We start from the raw sequence: 23,736 nt of genomic DNA, 5'->3' as shown, positions 1-23,736 counted from the left end.
TTATCCTGTGGTGGAAGCCATCCTCTTTTCATCTTCAGCTTTTTTACAGACGGTGTGATGTTTGCTTCCAGAATTTGCTGGTATTTAATTGAATTCATTCTTCCCTCTACCAGTGAAATGTTCCCCGTGCCACTGGCTGCAACACAAGCCCAAAGCATGATCGATCCACCCCCATGCTTAACAGTTGGAGAGGTGTTCTTTTCATTAAATTCTGCACCCTTTTTTCTCCAAACATACCTTTGCTCATTGTGGCCAAAAAGTTCTATTTTAACTTCATCAGTCCACAGGACTTGTTTCCAAAATGCATCAGGCTTGTTTAGATGTTCCTTTGCAAACTTCTGATGCTGAATTTTGTGGTGAGGATGCAGGAAAGGTTTTCTTCTGATGACTCTTCCATGAAGGTCATACTTGTCCAGGTGTGGCTGCATAGTAGAACAGTGCACCACCACTCCAGAGTTGCTAAATCTTCCTGAAGGTCTTTTGCAGTCAAACGGGCGTTTTGATTTGTCTTTCTAGTAATCCTATGAGCAGTTCTCTCTGAAAGTTTGGTCTTCCAGACCTCAACTTGACCTCCACCGTTCCTGTTAACTGCCATTTCTTAATTACATTACGAACTGAGGAAACAGCTACCTGAAAACGCTTTGCTATCTTCTTATAGCCTTCTCCTGCTTTGTGGGCATCAATTATTTTAATTTTCAGAGTGCTAGGCAGCTGCTTAGAGGAGTCTATGGCTGCTTATTGTTGGGACAAGGTTTGAGGAGTCAGGGTATTTATAAAGCTTTGAAATTTGCATCACTTGGCCTTTCCTAATGATGATTGTGAACAAGCCATCGCCCTAACAAGCTAAGTAAAGTTTGAGACCTTGGTAAAAGTTACCTGAGAGCTCAAATTTCTTGGGGTGCCCAAACTTTTGCATGATCGTCCTTTCCTTTTTTTCACTCTAAAATTGTACAATACAAAAATAATACACTAATCTTGCTTAAAAAGTTGAAAAGAATGCTTCATCTTTAACTTTATGACTTTTGGAGATCAGTTCATCTTCTACTCACTTAACTATTCACAGTAACAGAAATTTTGACCAGGGGTGCCCAAACTTTTGCATGTCACTGTATGTGCTTATGTGTGTGAGTTGCAGTATGTGTCTATATTTGTATATACGTGTGTGTGACTGTGTGTTTGTATATGTGTGTGTGTGTGTGGCTCCAGTTACCTCCCACAGTCCAAAGACATACTGATTGGCAGGTTAATTGGTCATTGTAAATTGTCCCGTAATTAGGCTACGATAAAATCGGGGAATTGCTGGGCTGCGCGGCTCAAAGGGCCTATTCTGCGCTGTATCTCAGTAAAATAAAATAAGTTAAAAAAATATATATGCACATACACACATCTGTGTGTATGTGTGTGTGTTGGTGCAGTGGGGAGATGTTCTCTGCTGTCTGGGACTGTGTCGGACCCTCCGAATCGGTGGACAGTAGAGGTGGGGGGGGGCGGGTGTGAACTTGTGGGGGAGGGAGAGCTCAGCCTTTGTCACATTTTCCATCCCTGGGGCATCCTGACAACGGCCCATAATGCCAGGAAGTGACAACTGATTATTGAGATGAAAATAAGACTGGTGGTGGCCCGTCAAAACCCAGCTCCTGTCCTGCTTTCGCCCGCCCTGCACCTTCCTGCTGCTCGTCCCGTGCCTCTCCTCCTTTCTTCCCTGTTCTCCCTCACGCACCCCATTGGTCCGTCTCCCTGCCTCATCCTCTCTCTCACAGTCCCTCTCGCAGAATCTCTCTCCTTCTCTTCCCTCCCTGCCTCTCCACTCTCACTGACTCCCCTTTTCCCTCTCCTCCACTCTCCCAACCTCCCTCTCTTCCATTATCCCTCACCCATCCTTCTCCACTTTCCCCAATTCTCTCTCTCTTCCCCCCAGAATCTCCCTCTTGTTTGTCTGCCCCAGTTCCTCCTCCCTCTCCTTTTCTATATCTCTCCCTCTGTTTCCACCCTCCCTCTCTCCCCTCTCTCACATCTGTGTCCCCCCTACTCCCCTTCTCTCTCTCTCTGTCTCCCTTCCTCTTTATCTTCCCCTCCCTCTTTCCCCCATACCTCTCTTTCTTACTCTCCCATTTTTAGAACCTGGTATAACATGTCTTCCTGTGGTTTCAGCCTCTGCGTGACTCGCTGCTGCTGCTGCTGCTGTGCGTGCGTGCGCGTGTGCGCGTGTGTGTGTGTGTGTGTGTGTGTGTGTGTGTGTGTGTGTGTGTGGGGCTTGCATATGCGGCCTGTGACCACACCAATTTCTCCTCCACCAGGTTGGTTCAATTTAATGCCAGACAATGTTCACAGTATACAACCAGAAATCCTCACTCATCGCAGACGTCCACGAAACAGAGAGAAAAAAAACAAAGAACAAATGACAGAAAAATGTTAAAACCCCAAAACCCCACTTCCCATGCACAGGCAGCAGCAAAGCGTCAACCCTCCCACTTCCCCTACCCCCTTGCTTCTGCAAAAGCATCAGCTCCCCACCACCCACCAAGCAAATAGCAAGCCCACAGAGACCATGATCTATAGACCACCGAAAACTGCTGTTTATCTCAACACTTCGATATCTCAACACTTTGACATCTCAGCAGGCCCTCCCGCTCACTAATGAGGAAGAGAAAGAGAGAGAGATATCACTCCTGCAACAACGAGAGGGGGAGGCCAACAGCTCGCTGTTTCAATGTCTTCAGCGTTGCTCATTTCGAGTTCCACCGACTTGAGAATCAGCAGACTCTCTCTCACCAGCGAGAGAGTGGGAGAGAGACAGAGAGAGCAATTGCTTGGTTCATTGGCTACATTGAGTCACCTCCAAGAGTGTGCGGGTGAGGGACAAGAATCTGGGAAATGGCGGTGTTGTGGGTAGTTGGGTGGGGTTTGGTGTAGAAGGGATCCCGATGGTCGGCAAAGACTCGGTGACCCAAATGGCCTGCTTCCCCACCCTGCGGCACTACAATTGGTGTAAATGAGGGGCTGACAGAGTTACTGAGAAAGCAATGAGAGTAAATTGGTAAATTATAATTGTCAAGGACAAGAGAGGGGGAGATTGGGGCAGACAGGAGAGAGAGAGAGATATAGAGATTCTAGGACAGTGAGGAGGGGATGGGGAAGACAGCGAGACAGACTGGAGGAGAATTCTCAGAGAGAGAGAGGGCGCCAGGATAGTGTAGTGGTTAGCGCGACACTATTACATCTTGGGATGTCAGAGTTCAGAGTTTAATCTCAGTGTTCCCTGTAAGGAGATTCCCTGTGGGATGCATAGGTTTCACTTTACTCCTGATGCTCTGGTTTCCTTTCACAGTCCAAAGTTGTACTGGTCAGTAGGTTAATTGGTCATTGTAAACTGACCCATGATTAGGCAAGGGTTAAATTGGGGGTTGCCAGGGGTTGCTGGGCAGCATGGCTGGAAGGGCCAGAAAGGCCTATTGCTAAGTAAACAAACAAACAAACAAACAAATAAATAAATGAGGCTGAGAGAATGAGACAGAGGAGAGAGATTCTCAGAGAGATGGTGGGGGGGGCGAGAGAGAGAGATAAGAGAGGTTCTAGGAGGGGAAAGAGAAAGAGGAGAGTTTGGGATAAGGAGTGAGGTGGTGGTGGGGGAGAAAGTGGTGGGAGAGGGAGCAAAAGATGCTGCCAGGGTGGGGAAGACAGTCAAGAAAGACATTCTGGAAAGGGGAAGGGAGAAAGAGTTTGGGAGAGGGAGAGAGATGGTGCTGAGGTGGGTCAGAAGGAGAAATGCAAGTGTGGGTGGGTCAGAAAGAAAAATGCAAAGACAGGGGAAAGACAGACAAGAAAGAGGGGAGAGAGGAAAGTGTTTTAGGAGACGGAGAGAGATGGTGGTGGTTGGGCAGAGAAAGTGAAGAGAGAGGGGGACAGAGAGAGTGGGGGAGGTGCAGTGAGAGACATTGCTTCGTATGTTACCCACGCAACCATTCACCACATCAGTGCATTGAGGAAGTATGCAAGAAATTTCAGGGTAAAGTGTTATGGTTACAGAGAAAGTGCAGTGCAGTTTAAACAGTTATGGTGGAGGGTAGAAGAGGTTCAAGAGGGAAAAAGAGGGAAAGTTAGTAGGGGTAAACTGGATTCCTGTGTGAGCTAGCACAAAACATGATGGGCTTAATGGCCCCTTTTCTACGGCACATGGAAATGTGCCTCTTTGCAAGTCATAGCCTTCCGCTGCACAGTCTGATCCAACCAACTGGACTGTGCTAACCAATATTACCATCATTGGGTATATTTAAACCTCTGCTTCAAATACACCCAATGCCTTGCCTCCACATCTGTGTATGGCAATGAATTTAACAGATTCACCACCCTCTGGCTAAAGAAATTCCTCCTCATCTCTGTTCTAAAGGGACAGTCCTCTATTCTGAGGATGTGCCCCCTGGTCATAGACTCTCCCACCACAGGAAACATCCTCTCCATGGAAATTTAAAGCAGAGTTGATAGGTTCTTGATTAGTAAGGAATTCAAAGGTTATGGGTAAAAAACAGGAGAGTGGTGCTGAGAAGGAAAATAAATCAGACCTTAAAAGGCCGAGCAGACTCAATTGTCTGAATGGCATAATTATGCTCCTATGATTTATGGTCTTATTAAAAAATCTCTACCTTCTCACCCTAAACATGTGCCCTTTGATTCTAGATTCCCCAGCCCTGGGAAATAGACTATGTGCCTTCATCCTCTCTATGCCCCTTATGACTTTGTATCTCTAAGGTCACCCCTCATTCTCCTACACTCCGAGGGAAAAGGTCCCACCTACTCAAATTCTCTCCATAACTCAGTGCCTTGAATCTCAGAAACATGCTGGTAAACCTCCTCTGGCTTGGAGGAGGTCTGCAACAGCAGGGAGACCAAAACTGCGCACAGTACTCCAACTGTGGCCTCACAACCTTGCACAACTGCAAAGCAACAGCCCAAACCCTGTCCTCAGAGACCTGAGCGATGAAAATTATCACACCAAGTTCCATCTTCACTACTCTGGCTACCTGTGACGCCACTTTTAGGGAACTGTGTACCTGTACTGCTAGGTCTCTCTGTTCTGTAACTCACTCCCGATCCCGATGGTTCATTGTTAAAATCCTACCCTGCTTTGTCATTATACTGTGTGTGCTGGATACGGAAATAACTCGGTGGTTCAGAGCAGGCGAGAACACAGGATACACATGGCAATGTGATGAACAGTCTTCACAATGATAATTAGATTTCACTTTCCAGACTGTGGAGCAACAGCACAGTGCTCCCTCCTCACCACCCCTCCTGCGGCAGATGTGCGATCGGATCTGCTGAAACTCAGCCAGTCCATAGGACGAGAATGGGAGCTGCCTGACTTCTGACAGTCGCAGCCCCGGTGATATCTTTACCGGCCTGAGGGGGCACCACTGCGCACTGCCCGGCAGCACCTTTGAGCTGGGCATTACAAGGGGTGGGAGGTGACGGGGGGGAGGGGGGGGGAAGAGAATCCATTTCCCTGTCGCATGCGCTCCACCCTCTCATTTTGCAGGAAGGACTCAGCCCTTCCCTTCAGCATCCATCATCAAGGACCCCCTTCATCCAGGCCAAGCTGTCTCCCCGCTACCACCATCGGGCAGCAGGTACCGGAGCCTCAGGTCCCACACCACCAGGGTAGGGACAATTATTACCTTTCCTGAACCGCTTGGATAATCACCCACCTCAACAATGAGTGGAATTCCACAACCTACGGACTCACTTTTGAGGAATCTACAACTTCCGGTTTCAAAATTATTTATTACTTATTTATCTATTACAATTATTACTATTTTCTTTTGGTATTTGTACAGTTTGTTTTCTTTTGCACATTGGCTGCTTGTTTTAAGTACATTTAGTATCAGAGTATGTATCCAATACACAATCTAAAATTTCCTCTTCATTGACATTGACCGAGGGAGCCCTATTGAACATTGAAGCCCTGGAGTCCCTCCCTTCGCAGGATCAGCAGCAGAAAGCATTGACCTCCCCCATCCACCCCCACCCGTGCCAGCACCGACTACTCCCCCCTCCCACCATGTAGTTTTGCAATAATTCTATTATGTTTCTTTATCTTTATTTTATTGAGACACAGTGCAGAGTAGATCCTTCTGGCCCTTGGGAGCTTCATTGCCCAGCAACCTCTGATTTAACCCTAGTCTAATGATGGGACAAGTTACAATGACCAATCAACCTACCAAGGTGAATGCCCACAAGAAAATGAATTTCAGGGCTGTGTATGGTGACATTTACATACTTTGATAATAAATTTACTTTAAACTTTGAACTCCAAGTGCTGAGATGAATCTGTCAGTACCAGTGGGCACTGCAGGACCTCACACTTCACCCTGAAGGAAGATCGCAGCTCTCAAAAATTAATAGATTACTAGTTCACTTTGTTTAAATCAAAAACAGCCGAGGTCAAAGGCTATCCCCGGAGATTTGAGGCTGCTTCGGAATCAGAATTGAGATTATTATCACTGATGTACGTCATCAACTTTGGGGCATCAGTGGAGGGGTATAAGCAGTCAACGTTTTGGGTTCTGGTGAAGGATCTCAGCTTGAAATGTTGACTGCTTATTCCCCTCACAGACACTGCCTGACCTGCTGAGTTCTTCCGTAGAGAGAGTTAAAGGCACCAAGTTCCTGGGAGTTCACATCATGGATGACCTCACCTTGTCCCTCAATATCACCTCCCTGAATAAGAAGGCACAGCAGTACCTCCACTTCCTGAGGAGATTGAGATAAGTGAGGCTCACTGCCCCCAACTCATCTTAACTGAATTTTACAGAAGCACCATTGAGAATGTTCTGACAAGCTGCTTTTCCATCTGGTATGGGAGCAGCAGAGTATCAGATTGGAAGTACCTACAAAGGACTGTGAGAACGGTGTAGAAGATCATCGGGGTCTCCCTACCATCGACCGGGGACATTTAAAAGAAGCGCTGCATGCACAGGGCCCGTAGTATTATCATGGATCCCACCCATCCATCCAGCATCCTCTATGACTTTCTACCATCAGGCAGAAGACTCCGATCCATAAAGACAAGGATGGTCAGGATGGGAAGCAGTGTCTTCCCTCAGGCCATTAGGCTTCTGAACTCCATGCTGCAACACATTTGAAGTGTCACCGGAGAAGTCTTTTCATCTTTTTTTTTCCTCCAGTCCAGATGAAAGGACCCAGTCCGAAACATCAACTATTTTCTCGTTTCCATAGATGCCGCCTGGCCCGCTGAGTTTCTCTGGCATCTTGTGTGCGTTGCTTTGGATTTCCAGCATCTACAGATTTTCTTGTGCTTGAAGTACTGTGCTCAGTTCTGGTCGCCTCATTATAGGAAGGAATTGGAAGCTTTGGAAAGGGTACAGAATAGATTTGCCAGGATGCTGCCTGGATTAGAGAGCATGTCTTATAAGAATAAGTTGAGAGAGCTGGGGCTTTTCCCTTTGGAGTGAAACAGTATGAGAGGCTGCATGACAGAGATGTCCAAGATGATAAGAGGCATAGACCAAGTGGGCAGCCAGAGACAGAGTGGAAATGAGGGGGCATAATTTTAAGGAAACTATAGGGAAGGAATTTAAGAGTTGAGTTTTTTGCACTGAGAGCACTGGGTGTGGGGAATGCCATGTGTGGTCTTTGAGGCAGATATATTAGGGGCATAGAAGGGACTCTTAGATGGGCACATGGATGAAAGAAAAATGGAGGGCTATGTAGGAGGGAGGGTCAGATTGATCTTAGAGTAGGTTAAAAGTTGGCACAACATTGTGGGCTGAAGGGACTGTGCTGTGCTCTTCTATGTTCTTAATAGTTTGACTTGGTGTTTGAGTTTCAAGGTTGGCTGAGGGGAGAGGCATCGATAGGGTAGATGGTCAAGAGCATTTTTGCCCCAGGATCCGAGCGTCTAAGATGAGAGGGGTAACTTCAAAGAAGATGTGCGGGGCAATTCTTTTTCTACACAGAGAGTGATATAGCAGTGATATTTTTCCCAAGGTTGAAATGTATAATACTAGTGTGCACCTAAGTTGAGGGGTGAAGTTCTAAAGGAGATGTGCAGGGCAAGTTTTTCAAATGGTACAAATGGTTCAATTTAATATTAGAGAATGTATACCGTATACAACCTGAAATTCTTACTCTTCACAGACATCCATGAAACAAGAAACCCCTAAGAATGATTGATAGAAACATCAGAACCCCAAAACCCCTCCTTCCACGCACAAGTGGCATCGACCTGCCTCCTCCCCCTGTTCCCACTCGCGCCAGCAGAAGTGCTGACCACCCCCTCCCACCATGAAAGCAATAGCAAAAGCACCCAGCCGCCCTCCAAAGAGACCTTGATCTAAAGTTCATCAAAAACTACAGTCCGTAGCCCAGCACTGTGGTGTCTCAGACAGGCTGCCTCTCACCAGCCAGGGTGGTGGGTGCCTAGGATGCACTGCCATACATGGCGGTGGAGACAAATATGATACACGGATTCAAGAGGGTCATAGAAGAAAGAAGAAGAAAGCCCTTAACTCTGAGTGGAGTCAGCGGGACATCGTCGTGACAGCATTTTTTTAGCAGGCTTTCTTATTTTTACGAGGCCGAGTTGCTAGCTCGACGCTCAATCCAGCACGGATGGAAAGCGTGCAGGGGAGCCAGCTGGATTCGAACTCGGGAGCCTTCATTCCGAAGTCCGGCGCTGATGCTGCTACACCACCGGCCGGCTCAAGAGGGTCACAACTAGTCATATTGATGGACGTTTGAAGGATTTTGACCCAACACCATGGGCCGAAGGGTCTGCACCCATGCCATACAATTCTCTGTTCAAGGTCATGGCTAATGAAGACAAGCCTTCATCCTCCCCCCATTATCCCCACCTTCTTATTCTGGCTTCTTTATCCTTATTTCCAGTCCCAATGAATTGTCGCAACTCAAAACATAGAGGGCTCATTTCCCTCCATAGATGCTACCTGACCTGCTGAGTATTATGTGTGTGAGTGTGCCTGCGTGTGTGATTTCCAGTATCTGCAGAATTTCTTTTGTAATCAATTCCGGTGAATTGATTATGGGGAGCAAGGACATGGCAGACCAATTGAATAATTACTTTGGTTCTGTCTTCACTAAGGAGGACATAAATAATCTTCCGGAAATAGTAGGGGACAGAGGGTCCAGTGAGATGGAGGAACTGAGGGAAATACATGCTAGTAGGGAAGTGGTGTTAGGTAAATTGAAGGGATTAAAGGCAGATAAATCCCCAGGACCAGATGGTCTGCATCCCAGAGTGCTTAAGGAAGTAGCCCAAGAAATAGTGGATGCATTAGTGATAATTTTTCAAAACTCTTTAGATTCTGGACTAGCTCCTGAGGATTGGAGGGTGGCTAATGTAACCCCACTTTTTAAAAAAGGAGGGAGAGAGAAACCGGGGAATTATAGACCGGTTAGCCTAACATCAGTGGTGGGGAAACTGCTAGAGTCAGTTATCAAAGATGTGATAACAGCACGTTTGGAAAGCGGTGAAATCATCGGACAAAGTCAGCATGGATTTGTGAAAGGAAAATCATGTCTGACGAATCTCATAGAATTTTTTGAGGATGTAACTAGTAGAGTGGATAGGGGAGAACCAGTGGCTGTGGTATATTTGGATTTTCAAAAGGCTTTTGACAAGGTCCCACACAGGAGATTAGTGTGCAAACTTAAAGCACATGGTATTGGGGGTAAGGTATTGATGTGGATAGAGAATTGGTTGGCAGACAGGAAGCAAAGAGTGGGAATAAACGGGACATTTTCAGAATGGTAGGCAGTGACTAGTGGGGTACCGCAAGGCTCAGTGCTGGGACCCCAGCAGTTTACAATATATATTAATGACTTGGATGAGGGAATTAAATGCAGCATCTCCAAGTTTGCAGATGACATGAAGCTGGGCGGCAGTGTTAGCTGTGAGGAGGATGCTAAGAGGATGCAGGATGACTTGGATAGGTTAGGTGAGTGGGCAAATTCATGGCAGATGCAATTTAATGTGGATAAATGTGAAGTTATCCACTTTGGTGGCAAAAACAGGAAAACAGATTATTATCTGAATGGTGGCCGATTAGGAAAAGGGGAGGTGCAACGAGACCTGGGTGTCATTATACACCAGTCATGGAAAGTGGGCATGCAGGTACAGCAGGCGGTGAAAAAGGTGAATGGTATGCTGGCATTTATAGCGAGAGGATTCGAGTACAGGAGCAGGGAGGTACTACTGCAGTTGTACAAGGCCTTGGTGAGATCACACCTGGAGTATTGTGTGCAGTTTTGGTCCCCTAATCTGAGGAAAGACATCCTTGCCATAGAGGGAGTACAAAGAAGGTTCACCAGATTGATTCCTGGGATGGCAGGACTTTCATATGATGAAAGACTGGATGAACTAGGCTTATACTCATTGGAATTTAGAAGGTTGAGGGGGGATCTGATTGAAACGTATAAAATCCTAAAGGGATTGGACAGGCGAGATGCAGGAAGATTGTTTCTGATGTTGGGGAAGTCCAGAACGAGGGGTCACAGTTTGAGGATAAAGGGGAAGCCTTTTAGGACCGGGATTAGGAAAAACTTCTTCACACAGAGAGTGGTGAATCTGTGGAATTCTCTGCCACAGGAAACAGTTGAGGCTAGTTCATTGGCTATATTTAAGAGGGAGTTAGATATGGCCCTTGTGGCTAAAGGGATCAGGGGGTATGGAGGGAAGGCTGGTGGAGGGTTCTGAGTTAGATGATCAGCCATGATCATACTGAATGGCAGTGCAGGCTCAAAGGGCCGAATGGCCTACTCCTGCACCTATTTTCTATGTTTCTATGTATCAATTGCATTTTCCACTGCCTGGAGTTTGATATACACACACACACACACACACACAAATACTGGGGGAATTCAGCATGCCAGGCAGCATATATGGAGGGAAAAAGCAGCCAGAGTTTCAGGCCGACCCTTCATTGGGACTGACATGGGACGGGCAGGGCAGGAGAGAGAATGTTTGGGGTTCAAAGGTTCAAAAGTCCAATTTAATATCAGAGAAATGTATACAATATACACCCTGAAATACTTTTTCTTTGCAAACATCCCCAAAAACTGAGTGCCCCAAAGAACGAATGACAGTGAAACCCCAAAGCACCCCCCAACTCCCCCCTCCCACACGTAAGCAGCGGTGAGCAACAATCCCCCCTACCCCCACCGGCAAAAAAAAAGCAAGTCGCTGGTACTGCAAAGCGTTGTGCTAACCACGACATTACTGTAGCAGATATGATACTGGGATTTAAGGATCCGCACACCCAAGATACTGATGGAGCTCAGCAGGTCGGGCAGCGGCTACGGAGGGGAATAAATAGTTGTCGTTTCGGGCCAAGACCCTTCATTAGGACTTGGGGAAAGGGCAGGGCAGAAGAGAGAATGTCCGGGTTGGGTGGGGGGTCTTTGATTATGCTGGCTGCATTACTGAGGCAGCGAGAAGTATAGACAGAGTCCATGGAGGAGGAGGCTGGATCCCTGTGATGTACCGAGCTGTGTCCAAAACTCTACAGTTTTGGACAGTCTCAGGCAGAGCTTTTGCTGTACCAAGCCGTGATAGGATTCTTCCTGTGGCGCACTGATAAAATACAGCCACATGTTTCATCCAGCTGCCACTAACTAAATGAAATTGTCAAATAAATGCTCGTGATCTACTTTAGTTCATGCCAGGAAATGTTCTGAATCCTCCTAAACGTTTGTTTATGGATGCAATCTGGTTAGGCTGGCATGCTGACAAAGAGTCTCGGCCCTTTATTCCCCTCCATTGATACTGTCTGACTTACTCATTTCCTCCAGCTTTACACCATAAGGAATAGGAGAGGAATTAGGCCATTCAGCCCATCGAACCTGCTCCACCATTCCATCCTGGCTAATTTATTATCCCTCTCAACTCCATTCTCCCCATAACCTTTGACATAACCTTTGTCAAGAAACTATTATACTCCGCTTTAAATATACCCCAATGACTTTGACTCAACAGCCATCTGTTTGCAATGAATTCCACAGGTCCACCACCCTCTGGCTAAAGAAATTCCTCCTCATCAGTGTTCTAAATGGATGTCCCTTTATTCTGAGGCCGTGTCCTCTGGTCCTAGACTCCTCCTACTATAGGAAATGTCCTCTCCGTGGCCATGCTATCTAGGCCTTGCAATATTTGGTAGTTGCCCCTTCATTCTTTTAAACTGCAGTCAGTAAAGGCCCAAGAGCCATCAAATGCTCCTCATACATTAAACCTTTCAATCTTGTGAACCTCCTCTGAATCCTCTCCAATGCCAGGTACAAGGTCAAAAACTGCTCACAATACTCCAAATGTGGACTGACCAATGCTTATAAAGCCTCAGCATTATATCCTTGCTTTTATAGCCTAGTCCTCTCAAAATTAATGCAAACATTGCATATGCCTTCCTTTCCACGGACTCAACCTTCAAGTTAACCTTTAGGGAATCCTGCACGAGGACCCAAGTCCCTTTGCACCTCAGATTTCTGAATTTGCTCACTGTTTAGTAAATAGTCTACACCTTTACTCCTTCTACCAATGTGCATGACCATACACTTCCCTACACTGTACTCCATTTGCCAGTTCTTTGTCCATTCTCCCAATCTGTCTAAGTCCTTCTGCAGACTCCCTCCTTCATCAACACTAGCTGCCTCTCTGCCTATCTTTGTATCTTCTGCAAACTTGGCCACAAAGCCATCAATTCCATCATCCAAGCCATTGACATATAATGTGAAAAGAAGCAGACCCAGCAGTGGCCCCTGCAGAAGACAAGTCACTGGCATCAGAAAAGGCTCCCTTTATTCCCACTATTTGCCTCCTGCTAGTCAGCCACTCTTCTATCCACACTAGTATCTTTCTTGTAACATGTTTAGCAGTCTTGTGTGCAGCACCTCAAAGGGTTCTGAAAACTCAAGTGGAAAACAACCTCTAACTTTTGCCAAAGTACACGGCCACATGCTACACATATTTTATTTCAAATTGATCATGATTTCCAACATCTGCAGAGCCTCTCATGTTTCCTGATTTGTTTGAGGGAAATCAGTTCATTATTCAATAAGTTCCGGGAATCTCCCATTATCCTGACTAATCCGAAGAAGTGAAGTGGGAGAGGAGGGGGTGGGAGGGGGCAGTGGGTGGACGGAGGTAAAGAGTCATCTTCTTTTTCTGAGTCATAGTCTGATAGGCATCTCTCTATTTTCGGACACTGTGACCTCACTCCAGCTGAGGTGTGAAATAGAACTTCCTGCCAATGGGCAAAGATGTGGCTTTGAAAAGGTTCTGTGTTGAACAGACGCGCAGTAAAGAGGGAGAGAGAGCAGGTCAGCTGTGGGGAGTGAGGGAGACTTGAACCGTCTGACCCACGACATGGTACACTGCAGAGGTGAGTATGCGATGGGTCAGTGTGGATGAAGCTTCACCCCATCGGAACCGTGCAGAGGGGGCTTCACTCTGTGTCTGACCCTGGGAGTGTTCAATAGGATGGTGTTGAGGGTGTTTCACTCTGTGCCTAATCCCGGGAGTGTGCGACGAGATGGTGCAGAGAGAGATTCAAACTGTGTGACCCTGGGACAGTGCGATGAGATGGTGTGGCAGGAGCCTCGCACTTTGTCTGACCCCAGGAATTTGTGATGGGAGGGTGCAGATGGAGCTTCACTCTGTGTCTGAGCCTGGGAGTGTGGGATGAGATGGTGTAGAGGGAACTTCATTCTTTGTGACCGTGGGTGTGTGTGATGCGATGGTGCACAGGAAATCTCACTCTGTGTCTGACCTCGGGACTGTGTTCGGTGCGGAGGGAGGCTCACCCTATGTCTGACCCCAGCAGTGTGTGAAGGGACAATCTGCAGGGAATGATGCCGTGCCGAGTCTAACTTTGGGAGAGTGTCAAGGGAATTTCACACTATGTCGGACTCCAGAACTTTGTGACGGGAGAGTGTAGAGATAGCTGAGAAGAGACATAGCTATGCTCCAGTCTTCTGGCTCCTCACCTGTTGCTAAGGATGATTTAAATATCTTTCCTCAGGCCCCTGCAATTTCTGCATTTGCCTTCCACAGGGACTGGGGGAACACCTTGTCAGGCCCTGGGAATTTGTCCACCATAATTTTTCTCAAGACAGCAAAGACCTCCTCCTCTGTAATTTGTATAGGGTGCATGACCTTGCTGCTGCTTTGCCTCACTTCTATAGACTGTGTCAATCTCCCAAGTAAATACAGATGCAAAAATCCCTTTTAAGGTTTTCCCCATCTGTTTTGGCTCCACGCTAAGATTACAATTCTGATCTTCCAGAAGATGAATTTTGTCCCTTGCAATCCTTTTACTCTTGACATATCTGTAGAATCCCCTAGGATTCTCCTTCACCTTGTCTGCTGGAGCAATCTCATGCCTTCTTTTATCCCTCCCAATTTATTTTAAAGTGTTCTCTTGCATACTCCTCAAGTACCTTATTTATTCCTACCTGCCCATACCTGCTATGCACCTCCCTTTTTTTTTCTTAACCAGGGCCTCATTATCTCTCAAAAATCAAGGTTCCGTAGCCCTGTTACCCTTTCTTGTTATTCTGACAGGCACATACAAGTTTTGTATTTTCAAAATTTCACTTTTGAAGGCCTCCCATTTACTAAGTACAGCTTTGTCAGAAAACAGCTGGTCCCAATCCACACATCCCAGCTCCTTTCTGATGTCATTAAAATTGTCCTTTCTCCACTTTACAATCTCAACCCAAGGACCAGACCTATCTTTTTGCATACTTACTTTGAAACTAATGGCATGTCTCATTCCCTGATCAACTATCGCACACTCTCTCATTGGGACTTCTACATACTGGTTAATAAAACCTTCCCAAACACATTTGACAAACTCATCCCATCTAGTCCTTTTACGGTATGGGAGTCCCATTCAAAATTAGGGAAGCTAAAATCACCTATTGCAACCGTCTGTAAGCTCTCCACAAAATTATTCCTTTAAATCTCACACTGTTGGATAGTCTATAAAATAGCCCCCATTAACATAGTCACCTTTCTTATTCCACAGTTCCACCCGTAAAGCCTCACTCGATGAGTTTCCAGTCTGTCCTGATTGACCACAGCCGTGACAATTACCCTGACTAGTAATGCCACCTTTCCCCCTTTAATTCCTCCTGCTCTATCATGTCTAAAACAAGTGAACCACAGAATAGTGAGCTGCCAGTCTTTCCCCTCCTGCAACCATATCTCAGTAATGGCTACAATATCATAATTCCATGTGTTGATCAATTCCCCGAACTCATCTACAATACTTCTTGCATTGAAATATATGCAATTCATATATTCTCTGCCAATTTAAAATACTTCTATAAGTCAACCCCTCAATCCGGATTCAAGGTTTATTTGCCGGTATACCACTGTAAAGGAGAACAAAACATTTGTTACTCCGGATGTGATGCAGCATAAAAAAAATACCCACGATACAAATAAAGAACATGATTAAAAAACCCAAAACCCCACAATAAACATAAATATAAAAGCAATCCTACAAAACACAATGTATAAGTAACTCATATACATAGACTGATGGTATGTGAACGTAGTGGTGGTGGGGTGGGTTAATGGGTGGAGGTGGTAATCTGCCGGACGGCTTGGGGAGTGTAGCTGTTTTTGAGACTGGCGGTCCTGGAGTGGATGCCGTGTATTTTCTTGCCTTCTCCAATGTTCCAAGGAATAAAGAGCTAGACTGGTCAACCTCTCCGTATAACTTCAGGCCCTCTAGACCTGGCAACACGTCCACAAATATTCTCAGAATCAGAATCACAATCAAGTTTAGTATCACCGGCATATATTGAGAAATTTGTTGTTATGTGGCAGCAGTACATCACAGTAAATATATAACAACACTCACAACACGCTGGAGGAACTCAGCAGGTTGAGCAGCATCCGTGGAAACGATGAGTCGACGTTTCGGGCTGGAACCCTTCGTCAGGAAGGGTTCCGGCCCGAAACGTCGACTCATCGTTTCCACGGATGCTGCCTGACTTGCTGAGTTCCCCCAGTGTGTTGTGAGTGTTGCTTTGACCCCAGCATCTTCAGAGTATTTTGTGTTTATAGTAAATATATATACAGTCAAAGTGTCATAGAAAATACAGAAATAAATAGAACACAAGAAGTCGTGTGGCAGTGTTCAAGGGTTCAATGTCCATTCAGAAATCTGAAAGAAGGTGTTCCTGAATCATTGAGTGTGTGCCTTCAGGCTCCTGTCACTCCTCCCATGGTAGCAATGAGAAGAGGGCATGACCTGGATGGTGTGGGTCCCTTAATGAAGGATGCTACAGAGGCTAGTGGCCATGATGGAGCTGACTTGAGTACTCTGTACTCTTTTAAGTTAACCATGTCTTTCTTATTACAGGGTGACCAAAACTGTACACAGTAGTGCGGCCTCACTAATAACTTATACAACTCAACATAAAGTCCAAACTTCTTTACTCACTGCCGAGCACAATGAAGGCCAGCATGCTAAATGCCTTGCTACCTGTGACACTGCTTTCAATGTAAGCTATGCACTGTAATCCTATGTCCCTCTGTTCCATTACACTGCCCTGTGCCCCAAGTCTTATGCTGGCTGGACTTTCCAAAATGCGTCACCTCACACTTATCTGTATTGAAACCATTGAAAACTCCTCAGCCCACCCCCCAACTGATTAAGATCCCCCAGTAATTTAAGATGACCTTCTTCGCTATCATCACCATACACACACACAGAAAGATGTTAGAAAAGGGCCAGCAATATCATGAAGGATTCCCCTACCCCCTCCCATTCTGGTTACAAACTGTTTATCCCACTCCCATCAGGGAGGAGGCCACATAGCATCCATGCCAGGACCACCAGACTCAGAAACAGATACTTCCCCCAAGCAGTAAGGCTGATCAACGCTTCTACCCACTAATCCGCTCCTCCTCACCTCCAACCACCACTACTTTATCATTTCCTGCCAGTGTCTCTTACGTACAGACTTTCCTGTGCTTAGTGTTACATTATAGACTGATAATCAGTCTATATATATATATATAAAACCTATCTACTATGTTTATATTTATCATTTTTAAAATTTTGTTGCTCTTTTTTGAGTAACAATTATTTTATTCTCCTTTACACTTGTGTACTGCAAATGGCATTAGACAATACTGAACATCCTGTGCGTTTTGCATCCAAAATCATTGATACCAAGTATGAATAAGAAGGGTCTCAGCACCAAGCACCAGGCACATGACTACTTCACTGGCCTTCATTCTGAAAAAAAAACCTTCAACCACCACCCTCTGCTTCCTATCTCTGAGCTAATTTTGAATCCACCTGATTAACTCACCCCTGATTCCCTTCCACACCAGCCTACTGTGTGTGGGATCTTACTGAAGGCCATGCTAAAGTCTAAATAGACATTTATTTAATAGACACCTACTTTCTTGGCTCTTCAAAAAGACACTAACTCCTTGAAACTGACCTATATTCTGATGTATTCTTTGATAGCTATCTAGTCTATTCATAACCCCCTTAAACACAAAATAATCTGCAGATGCTGGGGTCAAAGCAACGCTCACAACACGCTGGAGGAACTCAGCAGGTCAGGTAACATCCGTGGAAACGATCAGTCGATGTTTCGGGCCGGAACACTTCGCCCCTCTCCTAATCTGATAAACTTTTATCAGATCTCTCCATCACTCCACAGAAAACAACGTAACTTTTTCCAACCTAACCTCACTGCTGGTATCTTCTTATGCCGGCAGCTTTTTCCGACACCTTTTCCAAAGCCTCTGCATACTCCTGTAATTGGACGACCAGAACGGCAGTCTGTTCTCCGAGTGCGACCGAGTAATAGTTCTACGTATCTGCAAAATGATAACCTCAGTGCCCCAAATGATAAAGGCAAAATGCCAGATGCCTTCTTTACCATCCTGTCTACTTGTTCAGTCATTTTCAGCAAGCTGTGGCCTTGGACCTCAAGATCCCTCTGAACATCATTGCTGTGAAAGGAGCTACCTTTAACAGTGTACTTTCCCTTTACATCAGATGTCCCGAAGAGTAACACTGCCTGCTCCAGAATTAGTATCAGGTTTAATAATTCTGACATATGTTATGAAATTAGTTGTTCCCTGCTGCAGCAGTGCAGCACAATACATAACAAATACCATAAATTACAATAAAAATATAAATTAAATTTAATAAACAGTGTAGAAGAGAACAAATAATAGTGAGGTTGTGTTCATGGGTTTGTTCATTGTCCGTTCAGAAATCTGATGGTAGTATTGAGAAGAGGGCATGTCTTGGGTGATGGGGGTTCTTCATGACAACTTGCTGGCATTAAACTCCATCTACCATTTCTCTGCACGTATCTGTAACCGATCTATATTCTGGTGTATTCTTTGACAGCTGTCTACTTTGTCTGCAACCCCATCAATATTTGTGGAATCTGCAAAACTCACCAACCTACTTTGATTTAAGACATTTATATACATATATATCTTATTATATATATCACAAACATCAGGGGTGGCATGGTAGTGTAGTGGTAAGCACAGTACTGTACAGTACCAGTGACCTGGGTTCAATTCCTGCCACTGCTTGTAAGAAGCTTGTATGTTGTCATATCGTGTGACATGGTTGATCATTATCTTGACTATGAGCGTTCTTGGCAATTTTTTTCTATTGGAGTCGTTTGCCATTGCCTGCTTCTGGGCAGTGTCTTTACAAGATGAGTGACCCCAGCCATTATCAATACTTCTCAGAGATTGTCTGCGTCAGTAACTAGGACTTATGGTATGCAGCAGCTGCTCATATGACCATTCAGCATGTACTCCCATGGCTTTATGTGACTCTTATCGGGCATTGGCGGGGGGGGGGGGCTAAGCAGTTGCTACACCTTGCCCAAGGGTGACCTGCAGGCTAGCAGAGGGAAGGAGTAGTTTACATCTCCTCTGTTAGAGATGCATCTGCCAGTTATCAACTTTGCCATCCCCGCAAAAACACCCCTATCTGTAAGACAGGATCTGCTCTGCACAAAGCCATACTGCCTGTCCCCAATCTTGCCATGCATTGATTCCAATGCATGCCCTTCTTAACCCTCTCCAATGCAGTTAAAGTTCTGTGTGTGTTCTGTACCTGGTTGCCTGTGATGCTGCGCAAGCAAATTTCTCCCGCTTGCTGCAGCATCACCACACCTCTGAAATCTTTTAACGAGCTTACGAAGAGGACCCTGGAACACTTTCTGGAAGATAACGTACCTCCTTGTTTGTGTCAAGAGGCTGTAGGAATGTTTGATGGACCACCTTAGCCAGTTTCAGCTGTAGTTCAGTTCCAGGGCTGAGTGAAGGTTAGTCGGAAGACCGAGCACTTTAATAATGTCAGAATCAGGTTTGTTATCACCAGCATGTGCCGTGAAATTTGTTAACTTAGCAGCAGCAGTTCAATGCAATACATAATATAGAAGAAGAAGAAAAATTAATAATAATAATAAATGAATCAATTACAGTATACATATACTGAATAGATTAAAAAATGTCCAAAAAACAGAAATAATATATATTTAAAAAGTGAGGTAGTGTTTATGGTTCAATGCCCATTTAGTAATCAGCTGGTAGAGGGGAAGAGTTCTGAATCACTGAGTGTGTGCCTTCAAGCTTCTGTGCCTCCTACTGGATGGTAACAGTGAGAAAAGGGCATGCTCTGGGTGCTGGAGGTCCTTAATAATGGATGCTGCCTTTCTGAGACAGCACTCCCTTGAAGGTCTCCTGAATACTTTGTAGACTAGTACCCAAGATGGAGCCAACTAAATTTACAACTCTCTGCAGCTTCTTTCGGTCCTGTACAGTAGGCCCCCCCCGCCCCCTGCCATACCAGACAGTGCCACAGCCTGTCAGAATGCTCTCCATGGTACACCTATAGAAGTTTTTGAGTGTATTTTTGATATACCAAATCTCTTCAAACTCTGAATGAAATACAGTCGCTGTCTTGCTCTCTTTATAACTACATCAATATGTTAGGACAAGGTTGGGTCCTCACAGATCTTGACACCCAGGAACTTGAAACTGCTCACTCTCTCTATGAGGATTGGTGTGTATTCCTTCTTCTTACCCTTCCTGAAGCCCAGAATCAGCTCTTTCGTCTTACTGATGTTGAGTGCAAGGTTGTTGCTGTGACACCGCTTCACTAGTTGGAATATCTCGCTCCTGTATGCCCTCTTGTCTCCTTCTGAGATTCTACCAACAATGGTTGTATCATCAGCAAATTTATAGATGGTATTTGAGTTACGCCTAGCCACACAGTCATGGGTATAGAGAGAGTAGAGCAATGGGCTAAGTACACATCCCTGATGTGCACCAGTGTTGATAGTTAATGAAGAGGAGATATTATCACCAATCCGCACAGATTGTGGTCTCCTGGTTAGGAAGTCGAGGATCCAATTGAAGAGGGAGGTACAGAGGCCCAGGTTCTGTAACTTCTCAGGATTGTGGGAATGATGGTATTAAATGCTGAGTTATAGTCGATGAACAGCATCCTGACATAGGTGCTTGTATTGTCCAGGTGGTCTAAGGCTGTGTGAAGAGCCATTGAGATTGCATCTGCCCTTGACCTATTGTGGTGATAGGCAAATTACAGTGGGTCCAGGTCCTTGCTGAAGCAGGAGTTCAGTCTAGCATTTCAAAGCATTTCATCACTGTAGATGTGAGTGCTACCAGATGATAGTCATTAAAGCAGCTCACATTATTCTTCTTAGGCACTGGTATAATTGTTGCCTTTTTGAAGCAAGTGGGAAGTGGGAAGAGGTTGAAAATGACCCTGAATACTCCACAGGTGATTGGCACAGGTTTTCAGAGCCTTACCAAGTACTCCATTGGGACCTCCCGCCTTGTGAGGGTTCACAAAGACAGCCTAATATCAGCTTCTGAGACAGATATCACAGGGTCACCAGGTGCAGCAGGGACGTTGAGTTCATCTGGTAGTGAAGCAGTGCTGCCATTCATGCTGTTGGGTTTCGCTTTGTAGGAAGTAATGTCTTGCAAGCCCTGCCAGAGCTGCCGTGGACGACACTGAAATGTAGTCAGAATCAGGTTTGCTATCACTTACACAGCACACACAAAATGCTGGAGGAAGTCAGCAGGTCAGGGGGTATTTATGGAGAGCAATAAACAGTCGATGTCTTGGAATGAGGAAGTGTTCCTCCAAATTATATTCCTCATGTACAACTCATGTTCTGTGTGAGTTGCCTCCAATCTGATGGCATATCATCAATTTCTCTAACTTCTGATAATTTCTCTCCTCGTTAACTTCCCTCTCTTTCTATTCCTCATTCTGACTCCCCGCTTATCCCATTTTTCTCCTCACCTGCCTCTGGTTCTCCACCTCCTTCACTTTCTCCCATGGTCCACCCTCCTCTTCTATCAGATTCTTTAGCCTTTTACCTCATCCACCTATCACCTCCCAGCATTTTGCATCTTCCCTATACAACCATCCACCTACCTTGCCCCTCACCTGGTTTCACCTAACACCTGCCAGCTTGTACTCCTTCCCCTCTTTCCTCCACGCCTTCTTATTCTGGATGCTTCCCCGTTCTTTTCCAGTCCTGAGGAAGGGTCTCAGCCTGATAACGTTGACTGTTTATTCCACTCCATAGATTTTTATTTTTGCTTTATTTAGAGATAAAGCATGGGACAGGCCCTTCGAGCTGTACTGCCCAGCAATCCCCGATTTAACCCTCGCCTAATCACAGGACAGTTTACAATGATCAATTAACCTATTAACCAGTGCGCCTTTGGACTGTGGGAGGAAACCCACGCAGTCACGGGGGTGGGGAATGTACTGTACCAACTGCTTATAGGCAGCGGCAGGAATTGAACCCGGGTCGCCGGTACTGTACAGTGTTGTACAAACCACTATGGTACTGTGCCACGTCTCAGCCTCATAATGTTGACGGTTTATTCCTCTCTGTAGGTGCTGCCTGACCTGCTGAGATCCTCCAGCATTATGTGCGTTGCTCTGGATTTCCAGCATCTTCAGAATCTCTTGTTTATTATCACTAATGCCTGCTTTGATTGATAGGATGTGGAGGCACCTTCATGAACTCCATACACTGTGCTAATCCTCTGATCTCAGTCTCTGCGACCAACATATAGTGCCGACACAGAGAAGACATGACAGTGCCTCTTCTTTCTTTGAAGCTGGAGTAGATTTGGCATGTCATCAACAAAAAAATCAACAAACTTCTATTGATGCATAATGGAGGCTATCCTAACCAGTTGCTTCATGACCTGGAGTGCCCAGGAAAGTGGGAGAGACAGCCCACTCCATCAAAAGCAAAACCCTCCCCACCATTGAGCACATTCATATGGAGGGCCGCTACAAAAAAGCAGCACCCATCATCAAAGGTGGCACGATGGCCTAGTGGTTAGCACAATGCTTTACAGAACAGAAGAGCTGGCTTCAATTCCCTCTGCTGACTGTGTGTGATTCCTTTGCATGTTCCGGATTTCCCCCCACATTCCAAATACATACAGGTTGGTAGAGTAATTGGTCATGTAAATTGCCCCATGATTAGGCTAGGGTTAAATCAGGGGTTGCAAGGTGGCACAGCTCAAAGGACCGGAAGGTTCCGTGCTCTAGCTCAATAAATAAATGAAAAAGGACACCGACCATCCAGGCCACACTGTCTTCTCACTTCCACCAACATACAGCAGGTACAGGAGCCTTAGGTCTCACACCACCAGGTTCAGGAATAGTTATTACCCCTCAGTGACCAGGCTCCTGAAATGCCATGGTAACCTCTTTCATCAATACTGTGAACCAATTCTACCATCTAGAAACTCACACTCAAAGACTCTTTACAACTTATGCTCTCAGTGTTATTTTTATTTCCACAGTTTGTCTTCTTCTGCACATTGGTTGTTTGTTAGACTTTCATAAGTCTAGTTTTTATAAATTCTATAGTATTTCTTATTTTCTCCTTTACATGTCTGCAAAGACCAGCTGGAGAAATGGGCTGAAAAAAGGCAGATGGAATTTAATGCTGACAAGCGTGAGGTGTTGCACTTCAGTAGGACCAACCAGAGTAGGTTTTACATTGTGAATGGCAGAGCACTGAAGAAGTGTGGTAGAACAAAGGGATCTTGGATTACAGGTCCATAATTCATTGAATGTGGTGTCACTGGTAGATAGGGTTGAAAAGAAAGTTTTTGGCACATTGGCTTTCATAAATCAACGTTTCTAGGAGATGGGATGTTATGTAATGTTATGGGATGTTAGTTGTATAAGACATTGGTGAGGCCTAATTTGGAGTATTGTGTGCAGTTTTGGTCACCTACCTACAGGAAAGACATAAATAAGGTTGAAAGAGTACGGACAGCAACCTCACTCCCTCTGAACGCATTGCCCTACACTCTCTCCGCACTAATCCCAACCTCACCATCAAACCTGCAGACAAAGGTGGTGCCATAGTAGTCTGGCGGATGGACCTCTACCTCACTGAGGACAAATGGCAGCTCTCTAACACCTCCTCTTACTTACCCCTGGAACAGCACCCACCAAAAAACATCAAATCATTGTTTCCCATACCTTCACCGCCCTTATCAACTCCAGAGACCTTCCATCCTCAGCTACAAAACTCATAATTCCCACACCCCCTACTGCTCGGTTTTACCTCCTCCCCAAGATCCACAAGCCTGACTGTCCCGGTAGACCCATAGTTTCTGCC

The 23,736-nt window shown here is 45.5% G+C and overlaps 1 protein-coding gene across 3 annotated transcripts in view; it reads left to right on the top strand.

The window, feature by feature from the left end:
• The window catches only part of LOC134339143 (uncharacterized), a 51,696-nt gene that overhangs the window by 13,810 nt on the left and 14,150 nt on the right, over window positions 1–23,736 (top strand). The window contains exon 1 of one of the 3 annotated variants that reach the window (XM_063035506.1): window positions 13,333–13,409. The exons of the other annotated variants lie outside the window; for them this stretch is intronic. Coding sequence (XP_062891576.1) covers window positions 13,394–13,409 — 16 coding nt within the window. The 5' untranslated portion in view covers window positions 13,333–13,393. Of the gene's footprint in view, window positions 1–13,332; window positions 13,410–23,736 lie in introns of those variants that run through there. 3 annotated transcript variants of the gene reach the window in all.

The sequence above is a fragment of the Mobula hypostoma genome, chromosome 28 (genome assembly GCF_963921235.1).
Source record: "Mobula hypostoma chromosome 28, sMobHyp1.1, whole genome shotgun sequence".
Lineage (NCBI taxonomy): Eukaryota > Metazoa > Chordata > Chondrichthyes > Myliobatiformes > Myliobatidae > Mobula > Mobula hypostoma.
This window is presented reverse-complemented; position numbering and strand designations above follow the sequence as displayed.